The sequence below is a fragment of the Salmo trutta genome, chromosome 10 (assembly GCF_901001165.1).
Source record: "Salmo trutta chromosome 10, fSalTru1.1, whole genome shotgun sequence".
Taxonomy (NCBI): Eukaryota; Metazoa; Chordata; class Actinopteri; order Salmoniformes; family Salmonidae; genus Salmo; species Salmo trutta.
The window spans coordinates 19,724,242-19,739,164 of record NC_042966.1 but is presented as its reverse complement, the minus strand read 5'-3'; the positions used below and the strand labels follow the sequence as shown (position 1 = coordinate 19,739,164).

Here is a 14,923-nt window from a genome sequence, read left to right as displayed (position 1 = left end):
CAGAAGTCTGGTTCATCCTTGGGAGCAATTTCCAAACGCCTGAAGGTACCATGTTCATCTGTACAAACAATAGTATGCAAGTATAAACACCATGGGACCACGCAGCCGTAATACCGCTCAGGAAGGAGACGCGTTCTGTCTCCTAGATATGAACGTACTTTTGTGCGAAAAGTGCAAATCAATCCCAGAACAACAGCAAAGGACCTTGTGAAGATGCTGGAGGAAACAGGTACAAAAGTATCTATATCCACAGTAAAACGAGTCCTATATCGACATAACCTGAAAGGCCACTCAGCAAGGAAGAAGCCACTCCTCAAAAACCGCCATAAAAAAGCAGGACTACAGTTTGCAACTGCACATGGGGACAAAGCTCATAATTTTTTGAGAAATGCCCTCTGGTCTGATGAAACAAAAATAGAACTGTTTGGCCATAATGACCATCGTTATGTTTGGAGGAAAAAGGGGGAGGCTTGCAAGCCGATGAACACCATCCCAACCATGAAGCACGGGGTGGCAGCATCATGTTGTGGGGGTGCTTTGCTGCAGGAGGGACTGGTGCACTTCACAAAATAGATGGAATCATGAGGAAAGAAAAGTATGTGGATATATTGAAGCAACATCTCAAGACATCAGTCAGGAAGTTAAAGCTTGGTCGCAAATGGGTCTTCCAAATGGACAATGACCCCAAGCATACTTCCAAAGTTGTGGCAAAATGGCTTAAGGACAACAAAGTCAAGGTATTGGAGTGGCCATCACATAGCCCTGACCTCAAGCCTATAGAAAATGTGTGGGCAGAACTGAAAAAGCGTGTGCGAGCAAGGAATCCTACTAACCTGACTCCGTTACACCAGCTCTGTCAGGAGGAATGGGCCAAATATTGTGGGAAGCTTGTGGAAGGCTACCCGAAAAGTTTGACCCAAGTTAAACAATTTAAAGGCAATGCTACCAAATACTAATTGAGTGTATGTAAACTTCTGACCCACTAGGAATGTGATGATATAAATAAAATCTGAAATAAATCATTCTCTCCACTATTATTCTGACATTTCACATTTTTAAAATAAAGTGGTGATCCTAAGTGACCTAAGACATGAAATTTTTACTAGGATTAAATGTCAGGAATTGTGAAGCACTGAGTTTAAATGTATTTGGCTAAGGTGTATGTAAACTTCTGACTTCAACTGTATCTACACTAACTTAAAATTGATATCCTATTCTTTCTAAGTCAAATGAAAACATTAAGAGTTAGCTAAATTACTTGAATTAATGCATCGATTTCCATTTTTACATTCACCCCATTTTTATATCACCAGGTTCATAAATGTGAATACGGGTTCATCATATTGATCATAACTATCTCGGTTTAGGGTAGTCCAGTTCTTTCTCTAAGCTCAGGTTTCCTTATTATCTACCTAGCTTAATAGTTCAACTAGTTAACCAGTTATTAATGTCACTACACTGTATTTGTCTTATTTTAATTTAATTTTTGTAAGGTTATGCAATGTTTTGAATTCAGTGCACTAAATATTGTGTCTCTAAATGCCAGTGGTTTATGAAACATATACAAAAGAAAAGCACTTTTTGATTTTGTAAACATTCTAATGCAGATTTAATTTTACTCCAGGAGACTCACTCTTGCGATTAAAATTCTAGTTTTTGGAAATCACCATGGGGAAATAATGTTTATTATAGTCACTGGACTAACCACTCAGCTGGTACTATGATACTGCTTCATACATTTAGAGGTGATATTTCAGAGTCTTGTATGTCCAAAGATGGGAGATGGGTTATATTGATCTCAAAACTAGATAATGCTTGTTTTATTATATGCAATGTATATGTGTACAACTCTTACACCTCAAGTAAGACTTTCTTTTTGCACCTTCCTAAAAAGCTTACCGAGCTGCAAAACAAGTGTACAAATGCATGGCTTATAAATAATAGCTGGAGACTTTAATGAAACACCTCATAACTCTTTGGATAGATTTCCACCTAGAATAGCTCAAAGATCTCAGAATAGTGACATCATCACCTCATTTTGCAGTAAGCTGACAGTGATCGATACATGGCGCTTCTTTAATACGAACTTAAACGGATACACCTGGTGTAATAGGTCAATGACTGTCAGATCCAGAACTGATCTGTTTCTCATTTCTCCCACACTTTTACAGTATGTACAAGAAGTAAATCATGAACATGCTCCTTTGACTGATCATACAATTATATTATAGAAGTTAGAATGTTCTGAAAAACCCAGTGGTATTCAAGGATACTGGAAAGTTAATAATTCACTCCTGAATGATCCAGTCTTTAACAAGAGCATAAAGAACTTGTTCATAGACTCGTTTAACTCAAATGATTTAGAACCAAAGCATGAAAGTAACTGGGAAATATTTAACTTCAATGTAAGATCTATCTCCATTATACACAGTAAGGAACTAAAGAAGCAAAAATGTTTGAAAGTGTCACGTCCTGACCAGTGAGAAGGGTCATTTTGCCATAGTAGAATGGTCAGGGCGTGGCAAGGGGGTTGTTTTGGGTGTTTTGGGGTTGGTTTGTTTCTAGGGGAATTTGTTCTAGTTTTCGGTTTCTATGTTTCATTTTCCATGTGTGGCCGAGTATGGTTTCCGATCAGAGGAAGGTGTCTTTCGTTGTCTCTGATTGGAAGCCATACTTAGGCAGCCTGTTTTTCTTTGGGTCTTGTGTTTCTGTTTAGTTTGTTAGTGTACCTGACAGAACTGTTTGGCTGTTGTTTATTTTTTCTTGTGAAGTGTTTTCATTAAAAGTAAAGATGAGCACTCAACACGCTGTGCCTTGGTCTAATCCTTTCGATGCCTGTGACAGAATCACCCACCAACAAAGGACCAAGCAGCGTGGAATGGAGCAGCGGAAAAATGGACTTGGGAGGAGATATTAGACGGGAAAGGACCCTGGAGGCAGGCTGGGGAGTATCGCTGTCCGAAGGAGGAGATCGAGGCAGCGAGAGCGGAGCGGCGATACTATGAGGCGCTATATCCACCCAGAGGCAAGTGCGAGAGGAAGCCCCCAACATTTTTTTTGGGGGGGGGGCACACGGGGAGTTGGGCAGAGTCAGGGTGGAGTCCTGAGCCAACTTCCCGTGCTTACTGTGGGGAGCAAGTGACGGGGCAGGCACCGTGTTGTGCGGTGATACGCACTGTGTCGTCAGGGTGCATTCACAGGCCGGTGCGATCTGTGCCCGCACCCTGCAGTTGTCGAGCTGAGTTGAGCATCCAGCCAGGGCGGGTTGTGCAAGCCATACGCTCCAGCCCTCCAGTGCGCCCCCATAGTCCAGTACGTCCTGTGCCTGCTCCTCGCACTCTCCTTTCAGTGCGCACCCAGTCTCTTGTGTGTCTCCCCAGTCTGGTGAGACCGGTTCCAGCTCCCCGTAGGAAGCCTCCTGTGATGATCCATGGCACAAAGCCTCCAGTGATGATCCATTGCCCGGAGCCTGTAGGGATGATCCATAGCACGAAGCCTCCAGTGATGATCCATGGCCCGGAGCCTGTAGGGAGGATTCATGGCATGAAGCCTCCAGTGATGATCCATGGCCCGGAGCCTGTAGGGATGATCCATGGCACGGAGCCTCCAGTGATAATCCATGGCCCGGAGCCTCCAGTGATGATCCATGGCACAAAGCCTCCAGTGGTGATCCAAGGCACGGAACCTACGGCGACGCTCCTCAGCCCAGAGACTCAAGCTACGCTCCTCAGCCCGGAGCCTCCGGCTACGCTCCTCTTTCTGCCAGGGCGAGTTGTGCAAGCCATTTGCTCCAGCCCTCCAGTGCGCCTCCATAGTCCATTACGTCCTGTGCCTGCTCCTCGCACTCTCCTTTCAGTGCGCACCCAGTCTCCTGTGCGTCTCCCCAGTCTGGTGAGACCGGTTCCGGCGAAGCTCCTCAGCCCGGGGCCTCCGGCAACGCTCCTCAGCCCGGGGCATCCGGCGATCCTCCTCAGCCCGGGGCCTCCGGCGACGCTCCTCAGCCCGGGGCCTCCGGCGACACCCCTCAGCCCGGGGCCTCCGGCGACGCCGCTCACGCCGGGGCCTCCGGCGACGCCGCTCAGCCCGGGGCCTCCGGCGACGTGTAAAGACCCAAAGATCATCTCTAACTTTGTGTATTCTTTCTATGAAAATCTGTTAAATCTCATTTTATTGGGATTGAATGTGAACATTTTATTAAACATGTCCATGGTCATGTTCCAATGCAACATTTTTTTTATAATAATAAGTTGTGGGTCAACAGGGAATACAGGAGAGAACTAAGCACATACCCCTGTGGGGCGGTATGCAAATTGGAGTGGGTCTAGGGTGTCTAGGATGATGGAGTTGATGTGTGCCATAACCAGCCTTTCAAAGCACTTCATGATTACAGATGTGAGTGCTAGAGGGCGGTAGTCATTGTGGCATGTAGCCTTAGAGTTCTTGTGAACAGGAAGGATGGTGGTCAGCTTGAGACATGTGGGGATTACAGACTGGGACAAAGAGAGGTTGAAAATGACAATGCATATGCCTGCCAGCTGTTCTGCACATGCTCTGAGAACAGGCCCTTGAATACCTCTGGCCCTGCAGCCTGGTGAGTGTTGACTTGATTAAAAACCTTACTCATGTCTTTACAACCTAAACATTTGAATCTGACTGAAGGAGTTTTTGTTTTTGTTTGTTTTTGTTTACTTTGGAATATTAGAATTATATTTTATTCTTCTCTTCTCCCTAATATTTTGTTAAGGATCAGTTTTCACCCCATCCAGTAGCTGGCGGCTTGCACCTCTAACGTTGTTTGCGGACCGCTATAATGCCATAGAAGAAGAAAAAAAATCCGTGACCCGGAAGTACTAAATTATTATTGCTGGCTTGGCTTCAGAGCGGCGCTAACAACCATGTCGAGCAACGAGGTTTTTCAGACACAATTATGTACTATTATGGATATATTCGTTGAATCAGCAGTAAGAGAGGTGTCGAGACTCCTAGACGAGTGCTTTGTTGCTGTTATGGAAAATGAAGAGAATAGTTTGCTAAAGAGAGAAATGACACGCGTGAATAAAACCAACACGGTGAGTGCATCAATTAACTGTCATTTAATCAAAGCTTCAGGCAGTGACGATGAGGCAGTGAGTGTGTTTTGGATTTACAGTAACGGTATCACTAAGTTCAATTACTCTTAATCTTTCAGAGAAAGTTTGCATCATTCATGGAGGTGTTGAGTAAAACCTCGATAGAGAAAATAGCACTGCTAACGTACGTGGTCGAATCGGAAGTGAGAGCGGTGGAGAAAACAGCTGAAAACAGGCCTCTCCGTCGGGCAGGAGGGAGGACGGACGAAAAACCACAAAGGGGTGAGCATGTAACGTATTTTGCTCATGTTGGTTAAGTCCCTGGTACCATAGAAGGAGCACACAGTGACAGTTGAATCAACATTTCAGTTTCATGTGTAAAGGGGGATAGCCCCTTTTTTTTCAATTTTTGCCTAAAATTACATACCAAATCTAACTGCCTGTAGCTCAGGCCCTGAAGCAAGGATATGCATTTTCTTGGTACCATTTAAAAGGAAACACTTTGAAGTTTGTGGAAATGTGAATTGAATGTAGGAGAATATAACAATAGATCTGGTAGAAGAAAATACAAAGAGAAAAACAACCAGTTTTTTTTCTACAACCATCTTTGAAATGCAAGAGAAAGGTCCCAGTTCTAGCCATCACTCTGGTTGTAATTCCGATGGTGTCCAAGAGGTGGCAGCAGTGTATGTGCAAATAACTTGAATTATGAGCAAACTACATGACATTTACTGTGAAGTCACACAGGTACATTTGGGCAAATCGTGAAGTAGACATTTGACTTTTGTCAAATCTGTATACTTGGACTTTGATTTAGCTTTTCCAGTATTAGTAGCCATATTATAAGTTCAACATTTGCAAAACAACCAGTTTTCATGTCTCTGAATATTATAATTTTTGTCCAAAAGGAAAAGGCATGCTGTCGCAAAAAGTTAGCACCTACATTTTGCGACATATACAGGGTTTCTGGATACTCCCATAAAGCCCAGCTCATTGGCTATCTAGTTAGCTTTGTATGACCCCCATTGGTGCTTATTTGACAAAGATACAGTCGATCAAATGAAGACCGGCCGCGTCATCGGCGTGCCATGAAGGCATCGCTCTCTGACCAAATTTGGTGTCCTATAGGATATACTACACCCCTAATGATATAGTGAAGTCTGGTTACGTTCTAGGATCTCTGAGGAATACATACGAACGTGATTTGACTGGTTGAAACAATGTTCAGGGTTAGGTTATCACAGATTCCTTTCTTTGCAAATTGAATGAGTGGAAATACAAAATCGATCGTGCATGCTATCTGGACCTTTTTAGGATATGAAAAATGATTTTATCTAACAAAATGACACTTCATGTTATCTCTGGGACCCTTTGGATGATAAATCAGAGCAAGATTTCATTATGTAAGTTTCACCTTCAGATATGAGTTTATCAAACCTATTGCAGTGAAAAAAGTGTTTTTTGTTGTTAGGAGCTCTCCTCAAACAATAGCATGGCATTTTTTTTCGCAGTAATAGCTACTGTAAATTGGACAGTGCAGTTATATTAGCAAGAATTTAAGCTTTCAGCCGAAATAAGACACTTATATGTACCGACATTTGTTGTTTCTCTAAAATCTGCGATCGTGACATAAAGCGCTGCTTGATTTACAACTGTCCCGTCAACGGGACGCCTATCCCTAAGATGAATGTGTTAATATGTGGAACATCAATATTATATCGATCCTCGCTATATGAGTCATGTTAGAATTCCCACCAGGTGGGTTAAAGTGAATTACGTATATAAACCTTGAAATACTGATGCTTTTGAGGCTTTGAAGCCACCGGTCGGCCATATTGGCACTCCCCAGTAAGAGCAGTCCTCCATAGGAATGAATGGAATTCTACAGTATTTACATTAAATGTTTTAAGGACAAAATTACATGTATTTTGTTTTTGTTGTTTCTGTAGTGGGGCCAGTAACATTAGTCATTTCAAAAATATACAGTACTAGTCAAAAGTTTGGACACCCACTCATTCAACGGTTTTTCTTTATTTTGACTATTTTCTACATTGTAGAATAGTGAAGACATCAAAACTATGAAATAACACATATGGAATCATGTAATAAACAAAAAAGTGTTAAAAAAATCAAAATATATTTTATATTTGAGATTTTTCAAAGTAGCCACCCTTTGCCTTGTTGACAGCTTTGCACACTCTTGGTATTCACTCAACCAGCTTCATGAGTGTTATGTGTATGTGAATAACTCACGTTGGAGAGTTTGGTCAAATTCAAGCATAATCCTTTACTCAGGTATTACATGTTACAGGTCACGACATCCTAATCAGACACTCATAATGCACCTGTTTATATATCCTAGATAGGTGCCCCACTAGCGCCATCTCTGGGTTGGCATTATGCCCATTATCTTAATATCTTCCTTTTCATATAGAATTAGCTCGAGCTCTTCATACCATTTTAATACCACAGTGAAAATACCTATTTACATGATCAACAAAATAATTTTCCATCTCTTAAGGAACATAGTGTGTCGCACTGGTAGCATGTTGGGCACCTCTGGCATCCTCAGGTCCTCTCCTGGCACCTCTGGGACGTTGGGCACCTCTGGCATCCTCAGGTCCTCTCCTGGCACCTCTGGGACATTGAGCACCTCTGGCATCCTCAGGTCCTCTCCTGGCATCTCTGGGACGTTGGGCACCTCTGGCATCCTCAGGTCCTCTCTTGGCACCTCTGGGACGTTGGGCACCTCTGGCATCCTCAGGTCCTCTCCTGGCACCTCTGGGACGTTGGGCAACTCTGGGATCCTCAGGTCCTCTCCTGGCACCTCTGGGACGTTGGGCACCTCTGGCATCCTCAGGTCCTCTCCTGGCACCTCTGGGACGTTGGGCACCTCTGGGATCCTCAGGTCCTCTCCTGGCACCTCTGGGACTTTGGGCACCTCTGGGATCCTCAGGTCCTCTCCTGGCACCTCTGGGACGTTGGGCACCTCTGGGATCCTCAGGTCCTCTCCTGGCACCTCTGGGACGTTGGGCACCTCTGGGATCCTCAGGTCCTCTCCTGGCACTTCTGGGACGTTGGGCACCTCTGGCATCCTCAGGTCCTCTCCTGGCACCTCTGGGACGTTGGGCACCTCTGGGATCCTCAGGTCCTCTCCTGGCACCTCTGGGACGTTGGGCACCTCTGGGATCCTCAGGTCCTCTCCTGGCACCTCTGGGACGTTGGGCACCTCTGGGATTCTCAGGTCCTCTCCTGGCACCTCTGGGACGTTGGGCACCTCTGGCATCCTCAGGTCCTCTCCTGGCACCTCTGGGACGTTGGGCACCTCTGGCATCCTCAGGTCCTCTCCTGGCACCTCTGGGACGTTGGGCACCTCTGGGATCCTCAGGTCCTCTCCTGGCACCTCTGGGACTTTGGGCACCTCTGGGATCCTCAGGTCCTCTCCTGGCACCTCTGGGACTTTGGGCACCTCTGGAATCCTCAGGTCCTCTCCTGGCACCTCTGGGACGTTGGGCACCTCTGGGATCCTCAGGTCCTCTCCTGGCACCTCTGGGACGTTGGGCACCTCTGGGATCCTCAGGTCCTCTCCTGGCACTTCTGGGACGTTGGGCACCTCTGGGATCCTCAGGTCCTCTCCTGGCACTTCTGGGACTTTGGGCACCTCTGGGATCCTCAGGTTTTCTCCTGGCACCTCTGGGAGTCTCGGGGCCTCTCCTTCCTCAGCCTCCTGAAATTGTGTAGGCACGGTCGGCAGAGATAACTGCCCTGGTGGGGTCTTCCCCGTCTCCTCATTATGTGTCCTGCCCTCACCATCCAGAGGATATTCAGTCTTCCCATGTGGCCCTCCTGTGCCCTATGCTCTCCTGAACTGGGCGTATGTCCTTTTGGTTCCTTCCATACTTTCGGCCCTTCCACTTCATATGACCTTGCGCTGATGTGCCCTATGCATGTGCCAAGACCCCATATGGCATCCCTGGTGTGAGGTGACATGTGCACGCTGACAGCTTGACCTTTTTTTTTATTACATGCAGAATTTTTTGCCATCCGAGTCATAGTAATGTTTTGAGTTGTTCTGACGTGCACGTTTGTGTGCCTGAACATCCCTAATGACCTATGGTGCGAGGAGCTCGGGAACTGTTGGCAACAGAGAGCGAGTGCGTCTAGACATTAAGCGCTGTACAGGACTGCTGCTGAAGCTCTCTGTGGGAGTCCTCCATTGCTTCTTCCGTTGTAGCACAACAGCTGTATGCCAGGATGTCATCAGCTATGACACCTATTCCTGGCTGTCCCTGAAGTGCATCATGTTGCCTTTGGGGATATTTCTCTGCAGCTGGTTTCACTCAAAGGCTCTAACCTTGTCCACTGGTATCTACCATTGGGGGTCCAAAATATGGTGAGGTAACTACTCTCTTCATCCAAACATACCTGCCAGTAACCTTTTTTTGCATCCATAACTGAAAGGATTTGCACTTTTGCCAGGCTTGGCAATATCTATTCAATGGTAGGCATTTAGTATGGTGCCCTACATAAGGCTTTGTTTGGGGCACTTGGATCGAGGCAGACTCTTATTTTGCCAGGCTTTTCCACCACAACCATGTTGCTTATTGACTTAGTAGGTTTGGTGACCTTCGTAATGACACCCTGTTCATCCTTTGAATCAACAGCCTTTTGTATATTTTCCTTCAGTGGAATGGGAATTTGGTGGGGAAGCTCTTGAAGTGGACTAACAGACTCATCCACCACCAGGTAGAGCTCACCTGCCAGAGCCCCCACTTCTGAGACCATGCTATTATGTGAATAACTCACGTCGGAGAGTTTGGTCAAATTCAAGCATAATCCTTTACTCAGGTATTACATGTTACAGGTCACGACAATCCTAATCAGACTCTCACAATGCACCTGTTTATATATCCTAGATAGGTGCCCCACTAGCGCCATCTCTGGGTTGGCATTATGCCCATTATCTTAACAATGAGGTAATCACCTGGAATGCCTTTCAATGAACAGGTGTGCCTTGTTAACCTCTCTAGGGCCGGCGGGACGAAATCGTCCCACCTACGTAACAGCCAGTGGAATCCTGTGGCGCGTTATTCAAATACCTTAGAAATGCTATTACTTCAATTTCTCAAACATATGACTATTTTACAGCATTTTAAAGACAAGACTCTCGTTAATCTAACCACACTGTCCGATTTCAAAAAGGCTTTACAACGAAAGCAAAACATTAGATTATGTCAGCACAGTACCCAGCCAGAAATAATCAGACACCCATTTTTCAAGCTAGTATATAATGTCACAAAAACCCAGAAGACAGCTAAATGCAGCACTAACCTTTGATGATCTTCATCAGATGACACACCTAGTACATTATGTTATACAATACATGCATGTTTTGTTCAATCAAGTTCATATTTATATCAAAAACCAGCTTTTTACATTAGCATGTGACGTTCAGAACTAGCAAACTTCCGGTGAATTTACTAACAATTTACTAAATTACTCACGATAAACGTTCACAAAAAGCATAACAATTATTTTAAGAATTATAGATACAGAACTCCTCTATGCACTCGATATGTCCGATTTTAAAATAGCTTTTCGGTGAAAGCACATTTTGCAATATTCTAAGTAGATAGCCCGGCATCACAGGGCTAGCTATTTAGACACCCAGCAAGTTTAGCCTTCACCAAACTCCGATTTACTATTAGAAAAGTTTGATTACCTTTGGTGTTCTTCGTCAGAATGCACTCCCAGGACTTCTACTTCAATAAGAAATGTTGGTTTGGTTCAAAATAATCCATAGTTATATCCAAACAGCGGCGTTTTGTTTGTGCGTTCAAGACACTATCCGAAGTGTAAATAAGGGTCATGCGCACGACGCATTTCGTGACAAAAAAATTCTAAATATTCCATTACCGTACTTCGAAGCATGTCAACCGCTGTTTAAAATCAATTTTTCTGCCATTTTTCTCGTAAAAAAGCGATAATATTCCGACCGGGAATCTGCATTTAGGTAAACAGACGAAAGAAAATAAAGCATGGGGTCGACTCGGGCACGCGCCTAAGCCCTTTGTCCTCTGATCGGCCACTTGTCAAAAGCGATAATGTGTTTCAGCCTGGGGCTGCCTCGATATCGTTCAGCTTTTTCCCGGGCTCTAAGAGCCTGTGGGAGCCGTAGGAAGTGTCACGTTACAGCAAAGATCCTCAGTCTTCAATAAACAGAGGAAAGAAGAACAACAACTTGTCAGACAGGCCACTTCCTGCATGGAATCTTCTCAGGTTTTTGCCTGCCATATGAGTTCTGTTATACTCACAGACACCATTCAAACAGTTTTAGAAACTTTAGGGTGTTTTCTATCCAAAGCCAATAATTATATGCATATTCTAGTTACTGGGCAGGAGTAGTAACCAGATTAAATCGGGTACATTTTTTATCCGGCCGTGTAAATACTGCCCACTAGCCCTAACAGGTTAAAAGTACATTTGTGGATTTTCTTTCCTTCCTAATGCATTTGAGCCAATCAGTTGTGTTGTGACAAGGTAGGGGTGGTATACAGAAGATAGCCCTATTTGATAAAAGACGAAGTCCATATTATGGCAAGAACAGCTCAAATAAGCAAAGAGAAACGACAGTCCATCATTGCTTTAAGACATGAAGGCCAGTCAATATGGAAAATTTCAAGAATCTTGAAAGTTTCTTCAAGTGCAACTGCAAAAACCATCAAGCGCTATGATGAAACTGGCTCTCATGAGGACCGCCACAGGAAAGGAAGACCCAGAATTACCTCTGCTGCAGAGGATAAGTTTATTAGAGTTACCAGCCTCAGAAATTGCAGCCCAAATAAATGCTTCAGAGTTCAAGTAACAGACACATCTCAACATCAACTGTTCAGAGGAGACTGCATGAATCAGGCCTTCATGGTCGAATTGCTGCAAAGAAAACACTACTAAAGGACACGAATAAGAGACTTGCTTGGGCCAAGAAACACAAGCAATGGACATTAGACTAGTGACATTTTTTCCAGGCTCCGTGTCTTTCTGAGACGCAGAGTAGGTGAACGGATGATCTCTGCATGTGTGGTTCCAACCATGCAGCATGGAGGAGATGGTGTGGGGTGCTTTGTTGGTGACACTGTCACTTAACCAGCATGGCTACCACAGCATTCTGCAGCGATACGCATCCCATCTGGTTTGTGCTTTGTGGGACTATCATTTGTTTTTCAACAGGACAATGATCCAACAAACAGCCAGGCTGTGTAAGGGTCAAGAAGGAGAGTGAGGGAGTGCTGCATCAGATGACCTGGCCTCCACAAGCACCTGACCTCAACCCAATTGAGATGGTTTGGGATGAGTTGGACCGCAGAGTGAAGGAAAAGCAGCCAACAGGTGCTCAGCATATATGGGAACTCCTTCAAGGCTTTTGGAAAAGTATTCCAGGTGAAGCTGGTTGAGAAAATGCTAAGAGTGCAAAGCTGTTATCAAGGTAAAGGGTGGCTACTTTGAAGAATCTCAAATATAAAATATATTTTGATTTGTTTAACACTTTTTGGTTACTACATGATTCCATGTGTTATTTCATAATGCAGCTGTCTTCACTATTATTCTACAATGTAGAAAATAGTAAAAATAAATAAAAACCCTTGAATGAGTAGGTGTTATAAAACTTTTGACTGTGTGTACACACACACACACACAAGTAGTTTCTGCTCTGACCTCCACTGTCAACTTACATAGACATTTGCTTTTTTCTAAATCATGTCCAAACAATTGAATTGGCCACAGGTAGACTCCAATCAAGTTGTCACAATTGAACTGTCCGTGTATCTCCGATATATACTGTATGCCTCATCACAATTCTATCTGGGGAAGGGTATAAAACAATTTCTGAGTGTTGAAAGTTTCCCAGAGCACAGTGGTTTCAATCATTGGAACTACTCAGGCTCTGCCTACAGCTGGCCGTCAGACCAAACTGAGCCAACGGACAAGAAGGACTTTGGTCAGGGAGGTGACCAAGAACCCCAATGACCACTCTGACAGAACTACAGAGTTCCTTGGCTGAGGTGGGAGAACCTGTCAGTCTCTACACCACTTCACCAATCTGGGCATTATGGGAAGGTGACCAGACGGAAGCCACTCCTGAGGATGAAGGCACATGACTGGAGTTTGCAAAAAGGCACGTGAAAGACTCCGAGCATAAGGCAAACATTTCTGTGGTCTGTGGTGGCAGCAGGGACTGGGAGACTGGTAAGGATAGAGGGAACAATGAATGTAGCCAAATACAGGAAAGTCCTTGATTAGAACCTGCTGCAGAGTGCAAAAAAACCTTAGACTGGGATAAATGTACATTCCATCAGGACAATGACCCCAAGCATACAGCCAAAGCAATGCTGGAATGGCTTCAGAACAAGAATGTGAAAGTCCTTGACATACCCAAGACGACTCAAATCTGTAATCGCCTCCAAAGGTGCTTATACAAAGTATTGACTCAGAGATGTAAATACTTTTGTAAATTGGATATTTCTGTATTTAATTAGCCAAAAAATCTACAAACATGTTTTCACTTTGTCATTATGTAGTATTGTCTGTAGGTTAGTGAGAAATATATTTCATCAATTTTGAATTCAGGCTGTAACACAACAAAATGTGGAATAAGTGAAGGGGTATGAATACTTTATGAAGGCATTGGAAAGAAGCAATTATTGGTACGTGATTGTCTTAAAAAACATATATAAACATATATACAGTTGAAGTCGGAAGTTTACATACACTTAGGTTGGAGTCATTAAAACTCACTTTTCAACCACTCCACAAATTTCTTGTTAACAAACTATAGTTTTGGCAAGTCGGTTAGGACATCTACTTTGTGCATGACACAAGTAATTTTTCCAACAATTAGACTGACTATTTAACTTAAATTCACTATCACAATTCCAGTGGGTCAGAAGTTTACATACACTAAGTTGCCTGTGCCTTTAAACAGCTTGGAAAATTCCAGAAAATTATGTCATGGCTTTAGAAGCTTCTGATAGGCTAATTGACATCATTTGAGGCAATTGGAGGTGTACCTGTGGATGTATTTCAAGGCCTACCTTCAAGAAATCAGCCAAGACCTCAGAAAAAAAATTGTAGACCTCCACAAGTCTGGTTCATCCTTGGGAACAATTTCCAAACGTCTGAAGGTACTACGTTCATTTGTACAAACAATTTTACGCAAGTATAAACACCATGGGACCACACAGCCGTCATACCGCTCAGGAAGGAGATGCGTTCTTTGTTGTGTAAAGTGCAAATCAATACCAGAACAGCAGCAAAGGACCTTGTGAAGATGCTTGAGGAAACGGGTACAAAAGTATCCACAGTAAATCGAGTCCTATATCGACATAGCCTGAAAAGCTGCTCAGCAAGGAAGAAGCCACTGCTTCAAAACCACCATAAAAAAGGCAGACTACGGTTTGCAACTGCACATGGGGACAAAGATCGTACTTTTTGGAGAAATGTCCTCTGGTCTGATGAAACAAAAATAGAACTCTTTGGTCATAATGACCATCGTTATGTTTGGAGGAAAAAGGGGGATGCTTGCAAGCCGAAGAACACCATCCCAACCGTGAAGTATGGGGGTGGCAGCATCATGTTGTGGGGGTGCTTTGCTGCAGGAGGGACTGGTGCACTTCACCAAATAGATGGCATTATGAGGAAAGAAAATTGTGGATATATTGAAGCACCTTCTCAAGACTTCAGTCAGGAAGTTAAAGCTTGGTCGCAAATGGGTCTTCCAAATGGACAATGACCCCAAGCGTACTTCCAAAGTTGTGGCAAAATGGCTTAACCTGTCTGGGAAACGTGGGATGTTTGCG

General features: G+C 44.1%; 1 protein-coding gene across 1 annotated transcript in view; it reads right to left on the bottom strand.

The window, feature by feature from the left end:
- Window positions 1-7,554: 7,554 nt before the first annotated feature.
- The window catches only part of LOC115200806 (protein PELPK1-like), a 32,877-nt gene continuing 25,508 nt past the window's right edge, over window positions 7,555-14,923 (bottom strand). Inside the window, exon 2 of the mRNA XM_029763935.1 lies at window positions 7,555-8,796. Coding sequence (XP_029619795.1) covers window positions 7,555-8,796 — 1,242 coding nt within the window. The remainder of the gene's footprint in view (window positions 8,797-14,923) is intronic.